The sequence below is a fragment of the Alexandromys fortis genome, unplaced genomic scaffold (assembly GCF_014885135.2).
Source record: "Alexandromys fortis isolate MF-2015 unplaced genomic scaffold, M_Fortis_MF-2015_v1.1 scaffold_189, whole genome shotgun sequence".
In the NCBI taxonomy this organism is placed as follows: domain Eukaryota; kingdom Metazoa; phylum Chordata; class Mammalia; order Rodentia; family Cricetidae; genus Alexandromys; species Alexandromys fortis.
The window spans coordinates 1,152,261-1,171,635 of record NW_026068081.1 but is presented as its reverse complement, the minus strand read 5'-3'; the positions used below and the strand labels follow the sequence as shown (position 1 = coordinate 1,171,635).

Sequence of the window (19,375 nt, the reverse complement as noted above, 5' to 3'; positions counted from 1 at the left end):
TTGAACTCACAGAGATTTGCCTGCCTCTGCCTTCCCAGTGCTGGGTGCACCACCACACCTGGCTGAGACCCTGTCTTTAAAAAGGTTTCATAAAGCTTAACCTAAGGATAGATAACTACTTTAAAACATATTATATTGTATTATCTACCTGAGATGCTATAGATTAATTTTAGTTTTATTTCACAAATTGCATTTTTTACAACTGTCTGGTTACAATACAGGTATTAACCTGCCTTGTTACAAGACTGCTCTAGTTGTAATTTAAGATCTCTCCCTTAGCTGAGCATAGTAGTGCATGGCTTCAATCCAGGCAAAGACAGGTAGATATTTATGAGTTCGAGGCTAGCTTGATCTACAGAGAGAACTCTAGGATACAGAGAAAGGACAGACAGGACAGACATGGAAACCAGGGCGTGGGGCATAGAGATAGAGAAATCTCCCATCATTTATAACTTATAAAATTATTCCTAAACTTTTGTAGGAAATGATTATTTTCCAATCAGTATCACTGTCAAATACATTTTTAAATAAATATTTTAAGGTACAGTATATTGGAGTTTTTTTAAATTTTATGATTGACACACTAAGTGCATTTAAATTGAGAGTCTTGGTTCCAGAAAAGACTTCAGACCAGAAAGATTTTCCAAAGCTAAACTCAAGATTTCCCTCATTTTCTGCCCCTAACTAGCACTCTTTTGGAGCTCCACCTATAATCTTTAAGTGAGCGGGAGAGTAGACTGCCTCATATTGTCCTCTGTCTTTCTGTTGAGGTAGCCACACGAGATCTCTTTGTCCTTGGTTTTCCTCTTCCCGGTGAACATAGTGAGTTCTCTTGAATTCTATCCATTAACAATTATCCCTTTATATGAATCGAAATATGACTTGGATTCGTTGCCCTGTCTAGTTTTGCTGCTAGCATTGTTTTTGCACCAAAGAGGTCTAAAGAAAGTCTTATATAAACTTCTGAGTATTTCAGACAGAGACTGGATGGGTTTTCTTGTTGTTCTTTGTTTGTTGGAATTCCCCTTATACAGACTTGCCAGCATCTCTTCCTGTAAATGAGCATCTCCTCTTTAACTCACTACATTTCCACACTCACATGCCTATGTAGATAGAAAAGGTGATGGGAAGAGGATGGCAGACCCAGGGATTGGTGGGGAAAGTCTCTTAGCAATTTAATGGGTTCATTAGTGCCAGTGCATTTTGTATTCTTCATAGACACAATATCCATTGCCCATGCAGAATTATAAAATGAAACCAGTGGCAAACTTTGTAAATCATGATAGATCATTTTAATATACTGGGCCTTTTAAATTTCTCTCATGAAGTGTGTAGGGGCTGGCTCAGGAGAAAATTATCTAAGCCTGTAGTACAGTATACCTGCATGTCTGATATATTGCTGGATTATAATTTCTTGGACATTCTGCTTTCCCTGATATTGGTTGCAATAGGAAAGTAGGATCAGTGTATAGGAGCTGCCACTTAAGTGAAAAGGGATTCTTTTATTTCTGGCATCTTTCAGAACAGTCCTTTGGTTCTTCTTTTCCAACCTTTTAAAGATGTAATGTCCTATAAGAAATTGGCCTTCCATTGAGGCTTTCCATTTTGAAGAAGACTGTAATGGTTCAGATTCTTTCACTTCAATTACATATTTTAAAGAAGTTTTCAAATGATGAATTAACAGGAAAAACATGTTAAAATTTCAAATAAATATACAGTAAAATTACTGAAATGTATTCACTGAGCCACGTATCCTGATTACTAAACAATACCCTCAGGCTCTGGATCCAGAATCTGTTAGGGCTTGCCCTGGATCTTGAAAGAATCATCTCAGAAAATGAGGGTCTCTGAGAGAAAGGAAATAACCATTCTAATTATAGTTATACACCAGAACCTTAGACCCCTGAAGTAGAGTTTCTAGTTTAGGGGTCAGGACACTTCTGTCAGGTCCCGGAAATACTATTTATAGCTTTGTGGGATATTAATTCTCTTTCACAACTAATGAGCTCCATTCTTGTAGAGCAAAGCAACTGTAGACGATTTATAACCAAATATTTGAACCTCAGTTCCAATAAAACTTTATTTATGACCACCTAAATTGTAATTTCATATCATTTTCATGTTACAAAATAATCCTTTGGTTCATTTTTCCAATCCTTTAAAATATCTATCTGTCTGTCTGTCTGTCTGTCTGTCTGTCTATTTATCTAGATATCTATGTTTTTTAAGATAGGGTTTCTCATTATAGCCTTGGCTGTCCTGGAACTAGGTCTGTAGACCAGGCTGGCCTTGAACTCACAGAGTTCCACCTGTCTCTGCCTCCCGAGTTCTGGGATTAAAGGCGTGTGCCACCACCACCTAGCTCCCAACCTTTAAAACATTTTAAAGTCATTTATATTGCTGCATTGTAGGCCATACAGAGATGGGCAGGGATTGAATTTTTCTGATAACTACCTTGCATTTCCCCGGGTGCTTATAGTTGTAACCATTACTTTATGGTTCAAGCCCCTTGCCTTTTGCTAACTCTGCCGTCCTCCGCTTGTCAGTCTTATGAGCAGTATCTGTATTTACTTATTGCACAAAAGTAGAAGACAGAAACAAGCACAATGTACAACAGATTTTGAATCAGCTGCATTTTATTTTCATAATGAACACTGATTGATTTTCCTAATAAAAACAGTTGCACACAGAAGAACTTTAAAGGTTGACAGTAAAGCTAAGGGAACTTAAATATATAAAGGAAATTGATGGCTCAGCTGAAAAAGAAAGGAAGTTTCGGGTTGATGGGCAGTTACCCAGTTACTGAGATGAATTCCCATCATGCAGTGAGAGGCTCCTGAATGAGAAACTATGGATGGATTCTTACAACCCCTATTAGAAAAATGCAATTAACTTACGGACAGAGGAACAGCATTATCTCATCATGTAAGAGAATATTAACAACCACAGATTAGCTATTTAATTTCTAACGCCACCATAAAAAGAATAAGAGAAAATAACAGAAACTGCATCAAGACAGGTGGAATTAGATATTGGAGAGGGTGGTTATGATGAAGAAGCTTCAAAGTTCAAGGAAAAAGTGTTGCATTAAGAGAAGCATATAGCTGGTCAGGAGAAGGTGATACCTGGATGTCTTTTTTAAATCCCCTGCTAGTCTGTAAGATTAGAGGGCTTTCTCATAGAAATCTGTCCATTCATTACTTTTCTAATGTTACATGGTGCACAATCCATTAAGTTCCCTTGTGTATGTGTGAGAGGGTCAGAAAGCTGGGAGAGAACAGTGTACACTCAGTGTGTTTGCTTGCCCAGGTGACAGTCACTGTGAAATTAGTTTTTCATATGTTGATGTTTCTTCCTGTATACTATGTCAAAATAGGTACTCAGAGTTGATTGGTTATTCCTTCTTTGTGATTTTTTTCCCTTTCTGTATTTTTAGAGCAAAGAAATTTAAGAAATGTCAAATTAAAAAGTTACAAACAAATGGCAGAAAGGAATCCTTAATGAGTTTTACAGTTCTATGATGTGTTAAATATTATATCGTATAGCCTAATGTAGCATGTTTCATATGAACATAGTCTCAAAAATTATAAAAGCCCCTCTGAGGTCTCTCGTTGATTTATGCATTTTCAGAAATTAGTATATTATTACCCTACTAAAAAGGAAAAAACTTGAGATAAAAATTATTGTATCTCTTTTTCTTAACAGCTACAGTAGAATGTTACAATCCAAGAACAAACGAATGGACCTATGTTGCCAAAATGAACGAACCTCACTATGGCCATGCTGGAACCGTGTATGGAGGAGTCATGTATATTTCAGGTAAACAATTACACAACATAATACTATCTATTCTTTTAACTATATGATCTCTCCATATGGTGCCAGTAACAATAACAATTTTTAGAAAATAGTAGGCAAAAGATAATTAATATTTTAGGAATAATTTTGTGTGTACATTTGCATGTAAATGCTTTGAGCATTCTGAACATTTACAAGCTAGCAGCAAACCAATTCAGCTATACACGTATAATTTATAAGGAACTAGAAAGCATTTAGACTTGCCAGTTCATTTTTTTAAAGCCTCAATACTTTGTATTCTAGTAAATATCAATCATTCTCTGTTAATATGTAGTAATTTGTTTTCCTTAATATTTGCCTAAGTCATCTTAGGAAACATTTCATTATGTAATATATAAGCTCTGTTGTGCATAAAACATGCATAATACTCTGTTTTAGTGTAACCCATCACACACACATACAAACATATATATGTGTATATATGTATATACATGTACATATATATCACATAAACACACAATATTCCCTTAGTATTATAATGGAGTTCTACTGTGGTGCCATTATATGCAGAGATATAGTTCTATAATGAAAAAAAATGCTAAAATGGCTCCAGTTTGTTTATAATTCAGTTGATAACTTTCATTCTCAAATAGTTTGTGCTTGAATTGGCCTTTTATAGAATTCAGAAGTATGTCTTAACCTAATTATCACCTTTGATACTGACATTTAAGTTTTTAGACAATTTTATTTATCTTCCCCCCTCTCCCTCCTTTCTTTCTTCCTTCTCTCCCCTCCCTCCCTTCCTTTTTTTCTTTCTTTCTTTCTTCCCTAGTTCAGTCTGCCTCTAATAGCCTGCTCCCCAAGGAAGCAGTTATGTTCTTAGAAGAACAAAATTGTTGAGGGGATAAGTCACAGAGCGCTGCCTTGTGATGTCTGTAATCAAAAGGGGTTAGTGAAAGGCCTGTAGCATTTGATCAGCAGGTTTCCAGCGTCCAATTCACGAGTGACCATGGAGCGAGCATCTTATATCGACAGAGTCATAAAGGAGATCATATTGCATGACCTACCTGTTTCGTGTGTTTGAGTTCTCTACTACCATAACAAGAGCTCCCACTTCTCAGGGGCAAAACTGACATTTGAATGGTTTCAGGAGCACTTTTCTGTAACTGGTGTATGTTTCAAAAAAAAAAAAAATTCCTCTTCCACATTGATATCAGACTAGGAACCAACCAAGCCAGTTTTATAACCCAAAAGAAAACTAACAAAAAAGCCCCACAAAAACAATGATTTGCTTTCTAGTAGGCTTTAAATCATAGAAAGCGATGCTTCATTGATTGTTGCCTTGCTGCTTGATAACTCTTCAAACGGTACAGCTAAAGATTAGCATAGCTCTGCTCATAGGTTGGATAAAGTAGCTTAGTCTTAATCAGTTTGTAGGTTATAAAGACCTAATATACCAACAACCAGCTGATATATATATTTCTCATTATGTTCAGAATTCTAATTTTTTTGCTTTGCAAAGCAGATAGCAGATGTCACCTTCTTCCTGCTCACCCCAAACTCTATAAAACCAACAATTTTGTGTAGTCTTCCTGGTTGGTGTGCTACTGGCATGAGACTTTCAACACTTTTTAGTAAATATTTTGCTTCATATTCCTAATCCTAATGTGTTAACTAGAATGGGTATTCTGATTTGGAAAAAAAAATTAATGAGTACCCAGATTTTGAAGGGCTCTAGCCTGGTGCTTAGTCTACCCACTAAAATGTCACAACTGACTGATTCTTTTTAGTTCAGATTTACTACTGACTCAACTCTAATAGTTGCCAAAATACATTTCCATTCGTTGAAGCTTCTTAAGTATGATCAATCTCCATTTGAGAAAGTTATTGTAATAATATAAGACCTTTTTCATTTGTCTTAAAATTTTGAGAATGATATTTTCTTTATTTTTGGTTAAAAGAATATAGAGTGACGATATTTATGAATTTACTATTTGTAAGCTGCAATCTGTCGTAAAAGATAGCTAAAAGTTAATTATCTATGGGAGAACCTTACTATTACATTTTAATGACCTCTTTGCCTCATGCCTATTATTTTCATTCTCTAGGAGGCATTACCCATGACACTTTCCAAAAGGAGCTCATGTGCTTTGACCCTGATACTGACAAGTGGACCCAGAAGGCACCAATGACCACTGTCCGAGGCCTCCACTGCATGTGTACAGTGGGAGATAGGCTCTATGTCATTGGGGGTAACCATTTCCGGGGAACCAGTGATTATGACGATGTCCTGAGCTGTGAATACTACTCGCCTATCCTTGACCAGTGGACCCCAATCGCTGCCATGTTAAGAGGGCAGAGTGATGTTGGGGTCGCTGTCTTTCAGAATAAGATCTATGTGGTTGGTGGATATTCGTGGAATAATCGCTGTATGGTTGAGATAGTACAGAAATATGATCCAGAGAAAGATGAATGGCATAAGGTTTTCGACCTTCCGGAGTCCCTTGGGGGCATTCGAGCTTGTACGCTCACTGTTTTTCCACCTGAGGAAACCACACCCTCGCCTTCTCGAGAGTCTCCTCTTTCTGCACCCTGATCATCCTTACAATTAAAATGCTATATTGCTCTCTTTGCAGTGTGTCACGATTATCTCCCCCCCTTAAGTAGTGTATCTGTTAGAATTAGCCTCCAGTAATTGATACAGCTATTTGAAAAATTGATATTGATGTTACTTGTGATGTTTGTATGGCCTAGAATGTTTATAAAGTGGTAACAAACCATCCTGGAACTATCTCCCATAGAAGCTGATGCTTAACATGAAAAAAAAAAAAGTATTGTCTATAAAATGTTTCTTCAGTATTTTCTTCATGCTGTGTGCTGGGCGTAAGGTATTAGTCATCTTACATTATAATAAGCTAAGTTAAAGGTGGATTGTAGTCAGTGTACATCTGTGCTCACTAGGCTTCAGAGTAAAGACCTTTCCTTTCATCTTTAACTGTAAGATGTCAGAGGGAGGCAACCCGCTCCAGCAAGAAACAATACGCAAAAGGTTGCCAGCTCGCATGAGCTACTCCCTCTTTTCATAAAGTATTTTTGACACATCTGTCAACCCACCTGACTGCGTGGGTGCATTGAGAACACACCAAGTTTCTTAGACACACAGGAGAAATAACAGAAATTCACAACACGAATTTTGTGAGAGGGAAGCATGACCCCTCTGCTTATAAGACTCAATTAGGGTTTTTTTAAGTGTGTATAAATATACATGCACAAACTTATATCAAACACAAATTTTTAAAAATTGAGTATCAGGTCAAATAAACGTGAAATTAAAAAATAATTCTTCTAAAAAGCAGCTTCAATGAAAAACGGGGATTCAGTATGTCCATACCGAATGCATATATGTAGAACCATACTGAATTTAGGTGGATAAGGGCTAGAAATTTTGAGCAACTAAATTTGTCACTTGGCCAAATTTTATCTTAAAAATCTGTATTCTCTTCCTTCTCCTTTGCTGTTGAGGTAACTTACCTATTCTGTGTATTGTGTACTCTCGGTTCATGAGGTTATTTAGCACAAAGTGTAGCAGCTTCTCCAGAAAAGCTGCCTTTGCTCTATGATGTTCATGTTTTCCCTTCTTTATTCAATAAAAAAAAATCAGTGTTGCTCTGCTCCGTGCTGTCCCGTTATTCTCTGATTTGACTTCCATTTATTAAAAAAACTTCTGAGGGACAAGAATGAGGAAGTTGTGTGTGTGTGACATTTATTCAAAGAGGAAAGACTTGGGCCAGCCCTCGCCTCTCTGTTAAGACACTGCTTGTGGCCTTTGAGGAATTAGTTTGTGAAGAAGCTAATTGGCTGTTTCTCAGCTCCAGCGCCATGCCTGGGTAAACTACAAAAGCAATTACATGGCCCCCTCCCTTTCTTTTACCGTCTCTTCCTTCCCTGCTGTGACCTACAACACTAGGTCCAGAAACCATGACTGGGGCGGTGAGGGAAATGTAGCTATGACAGACACAGTCACAGGAATGCTGGCTTCTGTTGAGGTGTTGCCACTCTGGTGGAGTGGTGTTTGCTTGTGTTGTACTTCAAGCATGTTAGTATGTACAGCATGGGAAAAGGGAGGAGTCTGGGTAGGTGCTATCTCTAGGCGAGCAGGCTCAGGCTGCAAGCATCTGAAAAGAGGGAATCGCAGTGGGTAGTTTTGAATAATACTGGTCAATTGTTCATAAACACTTGTACTTGAGGCAGAGGAAGAAGTCTTTGCCAATTTCAAGCTTGGCCCCTATGGGGAAAGGCTTTGCCAATTTCCCATGGTTCTGAGGCCTTCATTCTTGTCATGGCTGTGTCCATGTCAACACTATGCATTCACTCAGGACTTTACTCACTCAGGGTTCTTTTGTTCCCTACACCCCCTGTCCCATCCCTTTCCTTCTTCCTTGCTTGAGAAGTTATTTCTTAATATATTGCTCAGGTTGCCCTTAAATTTCTGGGCTCAAGCCATCTTACTGCTTCAGCATTCTAGAAGCCCAGGTTCATGCTACCTTATTGGGATAAAGGGCAATTATATTTCTGAGAATAATTTCTCTGGTGCTCAAGACCCATCTTGTCCACTCAAGTGGAACTATGTAAAATAACTTCTTTTTTATTTATTTTTATTTTAAAAAAGAAAACCAACTATCTTTTTTTTTCACTATATGGAAAAAAACTTCTAAGATTTTTTTTCCTAACCTAGGGTTTTAAGGAAAAAAAAAATTACCATCTCTTCTACTTCATCTACAAATGGTTGAATGTAAACTGAACCCAAACCTTAGGGCTATTCCAAAACACAACTAATGAGTCATCTAATTTCTTACCCAGAGGGATAGATTGGCAGCATAGATTTCATCACTTCCATCTTGAGTTAAATATAGTTAAGGAAACAAATTTCCCATCAGTGGTACTTTTGGATATTGTTAGAAGAACCTAGCATAAATTGGAAAGATTCCTCCCCTCAGGCAAGATTTTTTTCTAAGTGAGCACAACTTCTCTGGGGATTTTAGTTTTTCTCTACATGGGCAGATTCTGCAACATTTATTTTAGCTAATACCTCCCTGAAAGTGGAGTTGTATACAACACAACTAATGATCCTGAAGGATTCCAGGTGGGTATTCCTGATCGGGTCACTATATTCCAAGAAGGAATATTCCAGGATTCTTTGCATCCTGGGGCTATCCTTCCCTGATTCCACAGAGTCCCCCCTTGCGTTGGTAGGAGGAGAATGGAGCGTTACAGGTGTGAGTGCTGGATGGTCAATCTGAGAAGAGGCCTGCATCCCTTCTACTCATATGCTGCTGGCCAGCAGGCTTGTGGCTGCAGTGGTTCATCTGGAAAGAGGCATGCGTCACTTCTAGCCATATTTTACTGGCCAGAAGCCCTTTAGTTACATAACAACACAAAGGGAATTGGAAAGAAAGAAGAGGAAGGGAGGTTGGTGATCTCCTAGCAGCCTGTCACAGGGACTAATGTAGAGCATATGCAATTCTCTTTTCTGCAGCCATGCCATGTGTTATTTAGAAGCAATTAATTTCACACGTTACTGTAATAGCTATTATTAGTTCAAACAGCTGGGGAATCATTACACGTTTCCTTGTCAGCACATTAACTATTTTCTTTTTCGAAAGGAATCTTTGCCACTGGTCATTGGTCGACTTTACAGGCATTTCTTGCCCTTGTCTGTTGTCTTAATTCGGGTTAATACTGCTGTGACCAAACACCATGACCAAAGCAACTTGGGGAGCAAAGGACCTCTTTGGCTCACACTTCATCACACTGTTCATCTTCGGTGGAAATCAGGACAGGAACTCGAACAGGGCAGAAACCTGGAGGCAGGAGCTGATGCAGAGGCCATGGAGGAGAGCTGCTTACTGGCTTGCTTCCCGTGGCTCACTCAGCCTCCTTTATTAGAGAACCCAGGGCTACCAGCCCAGGATTGGCCCTACTCACAATAGGCTGGGCCTGCCCCATCAATCACTAATTAAGAAAATGCCCTACATATGCGTCTCCTGGAGGCATTGTCTCAACTGAAACTGAAAGGGTGCCTCTTTTCAGAGCACTATAGCTTGCGTCAAGTTGACATGAGACCAGCCAGCATACTATATCTTTGTAGGCTCTCGCTATACTTGAATTTTCAAAAGGCTCATGTTTTTCTTGGACAAAATAGCTGGGGTCTAAAAGGCAAGATATTGTTTGTTTCTATAATTTTTACAATATTCATGTGATTAGTGTTTTCCTAAAAAGGTAGAATTATGTCTTTAAAACTTTTTCTTATTTTACAGTCACTGGTGGAGATGAAACCCAAATAAAAGTAGTCAGCATTTTGAAAGTGTTTCTGAACTTATCTCTCAGAGTCTAGAGGGCAGTTAAATAGTGGCTTATTGTTATTAATTAATTCCCAGCCTGATCACAGTTTCCCCTCCCTCCTCCCTTTTCAGTCCCTCCCCAACTTTTTAACCCCCCCCCCACATCCACTTCTCCTTTCTCAGAAAAGGGCAGGGCTCCCATGACCATCAGTCAGTCATGGTATATCAAGTTGCAGTGAGACTAGGCACCTCCTCTCCTGTTAAGGCTGGATGAGGCAACCCAGCAGAAGGAAAGGTGATGTAGGAGGGTCATCTGCCTATGTGTTACTTTCATTGGTTAATAAAGAAACTGTCTTGGCTTTTTGATAGGACAGGATTTAGATAGGTGGAGTAGATTGAACAGAATGCTGGGAGAAAAAAAAAACAGTCAGATGCCATGCTTCTTCTACCCAGGACGGACGGTGGTTAGACTCATGCTGGTAAGCCACAGTCAAGTGGTGATACACATTAATAAAAATGGGTTAATCAAGATGTGAGAGTTAGCCAGTAAGAGGCTAGAGCTCATGGGCCAAGCAGTGTTTAAATGAATACAATTTGTGTGTTGTAATTTTGGGTGTAAAGCTAGTTGTGCGGGAGCCAGGCGGGACAAAAAGCAGGCCTGCCCACAGCTCCTTCTACAGAAAGGGTCTCAAGAGCATGTAACAAAGTCAGAGACAGCCCCTGTTCCCTCTGTTAGGATTCCCAAGCTATACAGCTATAATATATATGCAGAGGGCCTAGATCAGTCTCATGCAAGTTCTCTGGTTAGCTGTTGAGTTTCTGCGAACCCCTGTGAGCCCAGGTTAATTGATTCTGTGGGATTTTCTATGCTGCTTTTGGTCGCTTGGGCTCACATAACTCTTCCTCCCCTTCTTCCCCAGGATTCCCTAAAGTTCACCTAATGTTTGGCTGTGGGTTTCTGCATCTGTTTCCATCAGTTGCTGGATGAAGTTTGATGACAATGGGCTAGGCAATGATCTATGAATATAACAGGATATCATTAGGAATCATTTCAATTATGCTGGTTTCTCAGAAAATTGGAAATCGACCTACCTCAACACCCAGCTAAACCACTCTTGAGCATATACCCAAAGGATGTTCAATCATACCACAATGACACTTGCTCAACTATGTTCATATTAGCTTTATTCCTAATAGCCAGAAACTGGAAACAACCTAGATGTTTCTCAACCAAAGAATAGATAAGGAAAATGTGCTCCATTTGTATAGTGGAGCATTACTCATCTGTAAAACATGATGTCCTCATGAAATTTGCAGGCAAATGGATGGAACTAGAAAAAAAAATCACCCTGAGTGAGGTAACCCAGACCCAGAAAGACAAACATTGTATACACTCACCCATAAGTGAATATTTGCCATAAAGTAAAGGATAACCAGACTACAATCCACAGACCCAAAGAAGCTAAGTAACAAGGAAGAATCAAGGTGAGTAGGCATGAATCCCACTGTTAAGGGGAAATAGAACAGATATCACAGGTGGATGGGGAGGGGTCTAGATGGGGGGTCAGCATGGGAACAAGAGGGATCAGGTAGGGAGAGGATAGAGGGAGGGACAGCTGGTATCAGGGGCATCTCTGGGATGAGATAGAAACCTAGAGCAATGAAAACTCCCAGGAATCTATGAGAGTGACCCTAGCTATGACTCCTAAAAATGGTGTTTTATTGAATCGCATGCACTTTTTTTGTTTGTTTTTCATTTTAAGACATTTCTGTGGAAATTCAGCTATGGTTCTTTTTATTTTAGACCTGAGATTTTTATTTACTAGCATCTCTAGGTTGAGCCCTTTGCACATCACATTGCTTTTAGTGAAGAAAATCCATGCAATCTAAAGGATTCCTAAAGCATCATTTTAAGTTGATCAAATAATTCAGTAGTTAAAAATTTGGGTAATTATGAAAATGTAAAGTATTTTAAAAATTGAAAAATATAAGAAGAAAAGTTATCCATCTTCCTTGTACTACAAAGAACTATTACATCAAAGTATAAAAACCTCTAACATCAGTACAGTTTTTCATATCCTGTGGATAGTATGGTTTAAAGTATTAATAGTAATTTTTTGATATATCAATAGGTTGGCATTTAAAGCTTGAAACATCAGTGAGAATTTGAAGAAAATGTTTTCTGACCTATCCTAAGTGAAATTTAATGATCAGGAAATATGTTGAGCTTTTTCTAGTTAAAAACTATTTAATATTGTTGGGGCTATATAGAATACAATTTAAATACTTTTCTAGTGACCCTATTTCATGTGATTTATTTCTTACAGTCAGTGGATATTCCATTTCTAAATGTCTCCACTACCCAATTTTCACATTTATTTATTTTACATGTGTTATTTGATTGTGTGCTTAAAAGGAGATGGAGAAACTTGAGATTAAAGAACATACCTCCATGGAAAGAAAAAAGATCAAAATACTAGGAAGTTTGGCATACATGTTGTGCATGGAGCCAGTGAGTATTTTAGTCCTTGTGAATTATAGGGTATCTATCAAAATTACTCACTGTCACTCCTGCGATGTGTTATCCCAGCAACATGATTTATCATGGATGCAACTTTATTTGAAGACATTTACCATTGGAATTTCATGTAATTTGGGGTATTGTAAAACATTACTCTTACTTTGGCTTTTTCAACAATTGAAAAACATGACAGCCATTTTTTAAACTCATAGGCTATGCACAAAAGGGCCACAGGTTTGCTGTCCCCTGCCTTATCTGAGTACTTACCGTTATATGGCCTATTTCATATCCATGGGCGAGAAGTTCTGGTGTCCTGGTTACAGTTCTATTGCTGTAAAGAGACAGCATGAACAAGGCATCTAATAAAAGAAAAGAATATAATTGGGGCTTGCTTACAATCTCAGCGAGTTAAGTTGTCCTCGATCACGGTGGAGGGCAGTTTGTGACAGCTGAGCAGATGTGGTGGGTACTGTGTTGAGAGCTCACAGCTGATCGCCAAGGTTCAGGCAAAGAGAGAGATCTAGAACTGGGAAAGGTGTGGTCTTCTGAGCCTTCCAAGCCACCTCTAGGGGCACACACCTTCTCCCACAAGGCTGTGCCTCCTAATTCTTCTTAAACAGTCTACCAGTTGGGAACCAAACATTTAAATATATGAACCTGTGGGGGCCATTCATATTCAAGCCACTAGACCTGGGCTACAATGACGAATACAACAAGCTGGAGCTCCGTTAATCATGTGATAGCCATTGCCACGGAAGTATGCTAAAGGACGCATCATCTGAACAATGGCACAAGAGGAGGTATTTGCAAAGTGGATGAAAGGAGAGCTATAAACGAGGGCCTTCCTAAATAACATACATAGCCCGTGGCTCCAAATGTCAAAAGACAGCAGCACGGCAAAAAAAAAAAAAAAAAAAAAAAAAAAAAGTAGCCAATCTTTTAAATTATTGCTGCTCCGGTCTGCTGTGATGGAACATCACGCAGATTGCTTACAACCATTCCCTGTCAACCACCAACACTTTTTTCCATGCAGAAAGGGTCGTACACAACTTACCCTTTAAAATACATTACAACCCAGGATGAACTATTTCACAAGGCTTCGTTCAAATGTCATTGTGCAAGTTTGTTTCTGTAGTACACAGAACTGAAACCCAATGATAACAATAAGGAAAACTTCTTTCTTATAGTACTGCAAAGCTTTCTTGGCGGTAAAAAAGGCCCCAGGCACCCTATAATTATCTTAGTGTTATGAAACACCCATTTTTAAATATTTTTTTATTATTTCCTCCTTCCATGTATTGTTTTGCCAGTAGGCTGCCTAATTCATACCAGAAAGAAAACCTTTCTGGGTGTGGTGGCACAAGCCTTTAATCCTTGCACTTAGGAGGCAAAGGCAAGGCAATCTCTTTGAGTTCAAGGCCAGCCTGGTCTATGTTCAGAGAGTCCGGTTTTATCCCATGCTTTTTCAGTCCCAGTCCAGTTGGCCTTGGTGAGCTCCCATTAGATCAGCCCCACGGTCTCAGTGGGTGGGTGCACCCCCCGTGGTCCTGACATCCTTGCTCGTGTTCTCCCTCCGTCTGCTCCTCATTTGGACATTGGGAGCTCAGTCCAGTGCTCCAATGTGGGTCTCTGTCTCTATCTCCATCCTTGATGGAGATACTGTATACTGTCACAGTAAATCATCTTTTGTAGGAAGACTGACTAAGCACTAACATGCTTCCTTAGATTTTCCCACCAACAGCAGCACATTCCATAACCTTATTGTTTGAAATTTGGAAATGACATACTTTATTTGTGCGTGAGTATGTATGTGTGTGGGTGTGCACTTGTCATGATGGACTTATGGAAGAGCACTTGAAGGAGTTAGTTCTCTCCCTTTACCATGTGCTCCCTGGAGGTCAAACTTGGTTTGTTAGGCTTGTGGCACAGGCCTTTACCTTCTGTATTAGTCAGGGATCTCTAAAGGAACAAAACTGTTAAAGTGTGTGTGTGTGTGTGTGTGTGTGTGTGTGTGTGTGTGTGTGGTGGGATTTATGTAGACTGGCCTACAACATGCTGTCTTAAAGTGGAAAGGCCAAGAACCTGGTGGGTGTTAAGTCACGAGGCTGGACGTCTCTGTTGCTGAAGGCTTGGAGAATTCCTGGAAAGCTGCTGATATTCAGTCTACCTTGAAATCCTGAAGAAGTCCTAATCGGAGCGAAGGAGTGCCAGTGCGGCAAAGAGATGAATTTGCCATGGAGAGTGGAGGCAAGCAGGCAAACAAGCAAAGCTTCCTTCTTCTACATTCTTTTCTCCGGGCTGTACCCACACATTTAAGTAATCTGACCCAAAAATTTTTCACGGGAGTGTCTGACAGCTTGAGCTTTAGTTGATTCCACATGCAGTCAAGTTGACAAATAAGACTGACCATCGCATCTGCGGAGCCATTTTCCTGGACCACTTAAGACTCAGATTGTGTGTGTGTGTGTGTGTGTGTGTGTGTGTGCACATGTGTGTGCACACATACCTGCATGCTCACTCACATGCCTGCATACCTGTGTGTCTGTATGCCATGGTGCAGATGTGGCCATCAGATGACAATCAGAGGCGTAGGTTCTCTGCTCTCGCCAGGTGGCCGCTAGGGACTCACCTGCAGTTGGTGGGCTTGTTGGCTAGTTCCTTTACTCACTGAGCCAGCTTGCAGGCCCAGCCTTCATTTAATTTTGATTAGGGCTACCACTCCCCTGACCTTCAATGGACCTACTAAACAGGAGTCCCTCTGCTTTTCCACTTTGCCTTCATGGACGCTGTATCTTCCCTGACTCCATTCTTTAGGCCCCTTGTCTTCTTTCTATTTCTGATTAATTGGAAGTCTCATTTTCTTTGCAACTCTTAGTTCCCTGACCTGAATGAACAGTTGTCCTTTGAGGAATCTGCGTTTTCTTACTAACTTTCCTTAGGACAAAATGACAACAGGAAATGAAGGCTTTCACCAGTATAAATGACTGTGTGTTTGTCCTTAATATGGCTGAAGGCATTTAAAAAATTAATTGACCTGTGTTACTTTCATTGGTAAGATTTTTTTCTAACATGACCCAAACTCATGTTGTTGTAACCAACGAGAGGACCCCTTTCCTAACAATTACTGCTACTGCAGTTTTTAGTCACATGACACTGTGACACTTGAGACCAGCTAACTGACTTTCCTTTGGACCACATCCCCTCTTTTTAGAGCAAGTTCTGAGGAGTTAAAATCCTAATGTCCAAAGGAAAGTCTTTTGGGAGTCACTGGCCTGAGAAGTCCTTCATCTCAGCTGTTTGCTGGTGCAGTGTGTATGCAAATGGTCAGGGTCAAGGTCCGGGTACCTCTCTGAGGTGAGAAGGCATTGGTAGCTTTTATTGCACATTGTGTGGGTACATTTGTTCCCTCTGCAAGTCCTCTAGGATGAGTAGGGCAACTCTTCTACGGCTGGGACTGAGCTAAACACCTATGCAGAAGAGGATTGTAATTGACAGGGCACTTAGACTTCCACATGCAGCTTTAAGAAGTATTTTGTTAGTCCTCCTGTGGTCCTCAAGTCTGTAATAGCATCCCGTAAGAGGCCTAGAACTCACTATGTAGCTGATGCTGGCTTCAAACTTAAGGGCAATTCTCATGCTTCAGCTTCTCAAGTGCTGTCTTAAACACTTAACAGAAAGGTGTCTTTTCATGTTTGGAGGTGGAGCATGTGGCTCTTGGCCACCAGGACGCACAGTCCCTATGTGTGACAAAGTCTGGTTCATGAGTAGACTCATTGAGAAGACTCTTCTTGGGAGGAAGGCAGTCATGGGCAGCACTGCTGAGGATGTGTCCTTCGGAGGTCTGAGAGGCCAATCCCGACAAATGAGACCCATTGTCCCATGGACCCAGGGGAGTCTCGTGAGGGAATGGAGCTGACACTGATCCTCCAACTGCTGTACAAACGGTTTGTCCTGAGGGGGGAAACCAATGCTTTAGGCTTTCTGAATGGGGGTGGGGGGAAGAACAACAAAACATTTTTCCTGGGGGACTAATTAAAATGTCACTTGTGGGAAAGTGTAAATGAAAAATAGCCCAATTTCCCTCCCTCCATTCTTTTTATAGTGAGAGGGAAAATCATATTTTAATGAAGACTAGTGCCGTGCAATTAATTAAAGCACACACCTGGCATGAATTTGCTTTCAGAGTTTTTTTTTCATTGAGGATCACAGATTTTACACTTTAAAAAATTTAAATATGAGCCCCATACTTAATTGACTTTGAGTTCTGTGATTCCAAAACTCCCTCAAGAAATCCCTTACTCATGATTAGTCACTTAGCATCAGCTTAGCTCACAGCCTCTGACTGAGAATTATTCTGTTTTCCTTCTTTATGGGTACCTGTGTTTTGGATATGTAACATAAATGTATTGCAAAAAGGTCACACAAACAATGTGTGCCAACTTAGCATCCTTTTAAAACTTACGTTCTCCCACGTATCTATAGTTAATGTTTCATTGTAGCATAGTATTCCATTTTTTAGACAACTTAAAACACATCTTGAAGGGACCTAACCCACTTGAGCATTTGACTTTAGCAGGCCTTGCCTTCCCGACAATTCCTTCTGCCTTTCTAAAAGAACATTAGATTACATTCCTAAAGCTAGCCCCCGAGGTCTATTCCCTTATTCCATCAATCCCTCCTGCTAGGGCAGACTACCAAGGTCCAGTTATCAAAGTATTGAAATAAGGCAATCAAAAATTCCCTTTGACTCACCTAAGTAATGTGCCCAACTAAAATTAACACCTCATTCTAACACAAGGTTTCCCCTTGTGTGGTTATAAATTTTATATACCATTTTCCTTTGGACTACATCTATCTCCTCTCTATTCACATACATAGATAAATACATAGACAGATATTTGTCCTAGAAGACAAATATCCCTGCTCCTCTCCCTTGTTCCCTTCCTCTTCTCCCTCATTCTCTATCTCCTGTCTTTGTCTCTTATTCCCTGCCCTCTGTCTCTCTGGGGCAAATAAATCTCCTCTGTGGCTGGGTAGTGGTGGCTCACGCCTTTAATCCCAGCATTCAGGAGGCAGAGGCAGAAGAATCTTTGTGAGTTCGAGGCCAGCCTGGGCAAGTTCCAGGACAGATTCCAAAGCTACATAGAGAAATGCTGTCTTGAAAAACCAAAACCAAAATAAAATATCTCCTTTGTACTGAGAATGTGGTCCTGGGGGTCCTGAGCTGATACATTTCCTCTCACATCTTGCTTATCCGTTCATCACTCGATGGATCCTTGCCTTATTTCTGCTCTTATGTTTCCTCTCTAATAATGCTTCCTTGACCATTTGGGTGTAAGTCTGTATGAGGACATTTGGCTTAATTCTCTTGAATTTTCAGTTCAGAGTGGATTGGCTGAGTCACATAGTGATTCAATGTCAGTCCTTTTGAAATGATGCCAAACTGAAAAAAATAAGTAGAATTATTGTTTTGGTGACAGTTTTCTCTTCTTCCTTCATATAAGTGTTGACCAACATTAGTAATAGGATATAGTTTTGGGTAACTTTTCTACCTTGTCTTTCAGACTAATGTTTATTCAGATTGATAACTATCAAGATTAAGTCATGGCTTGAATTAACTTGGGTAGTGACCTGGAACAGAAGACTTCTCTGGGTATTTCTGTTTTTAGTTTTTCTTACTTTATCACAACCCCAAACCTTGCCCTAGTTCTAGCCCCATATCTGTTCTTTCCCTGTGCCACCTGCCTCCTCATTCTATCACAAGCAGAATAAATTCTTTGATATGATACCCATACGTCACTTAATTATCTGTTGCAAAGAGCAGTTAGTGGAACATACAGAATCCATATTATAAAATAAAAAGATAAATAAACAGAAGGCTAAACAGCACTAAGAAGTCAGCCCTATGTGTTCACAGGACTGGAAGTCAACCTACTCCATAGATTCCTGCAATCTGTGTTTATTATGGAACCATCCACAATGATCAACTTATGTAATCAGTCTAAGCATCTGGCAATAGATGAGGAGGTAAGGAAAATGTGACAAGTATACTTGTAAATATTTATTTATTTATTATTTCTTTATTCCATGAAGAAATATAAACTTAAGTGATTTGGAACTATACATTATCATGTTAAGCAAAATTAACCAGTATGTTGGGTCATCTCAGCTGTCAATTTGGTAGGTTCCAGAATCATATAGGAGTCAATGCCTGAGAAGGATTATATAGATTATGCAAACCTCTGGGCATGCTTGTGAGAGATTACTTACATTGGCTTAATAGAGGTGGGAAAAGCCACCCACCGTGGGCAACACCACTCCATTGGCTGGAGTCCCTGACTGCATGGAAAAGAGAAAGCTAGCATTCATTAATCTCTGCCTCCTAATTGGAGACACAATGTGGAGAGCTGCCTTAAACGGAGTTCCCCACCAATCTGACGGTACCTTCAACTGTGAGCCAAAACCAGCCCTTTCTCCTTCCAGTGGCTTTGTCAGGATATTTTTTCACAGCATCAGAAAAGGAGCTGAAATGAAAATAACATATGTTTTATTTTTTTAAAAGAAACAAACTGTCTTTTTTTCATTATACATACCCTATCCAAGCTCCCACTACCTCCCCTCCTCCCACTTACCCCATCCCCCACCTGCTATTCACTCCTCAGAGAAGGTAAGGCACATTGTTTTGGGGAAGGCCCAAGGCCATCCCTACTATATC

At 39.8% G+C, this 19,375-nt stretch overlaps 1 protein-coding gene across 7 annotated transcripts in view; it reads left to right on the top strand.

The window, feature by feature from the left end:
* Klhl13 (kelch like family member 13) overlaps positions 1 to 7,469 on the top strand; it is a 163,027-nt gene extending 155,558 nt beyond the window's left edge. For all 7 annotated transcript variants that reach the window (XM_050121937.1, XM_050121933.1, XM_050121934.1 and 4 more), the window contains 2 exons: positions 3,706 to 3,819; positions 5,907 to 7,469. In XM_050121937.1, the coding sequence (XP_049977894.1) occupies positions 3,706 to 3,819; positions 5,907 to 6,394 (602 nt within the window). In that variant the 3' untranslated portion in view covers positions 6,395 to 7,469. The remainder of the gene's footprint in view (positions 1 to 3,705; positions 3,820 to 5,906) is intronic.
* Positions 7,470 to 19,375: the final 11,906 nt, after the last annotated feature.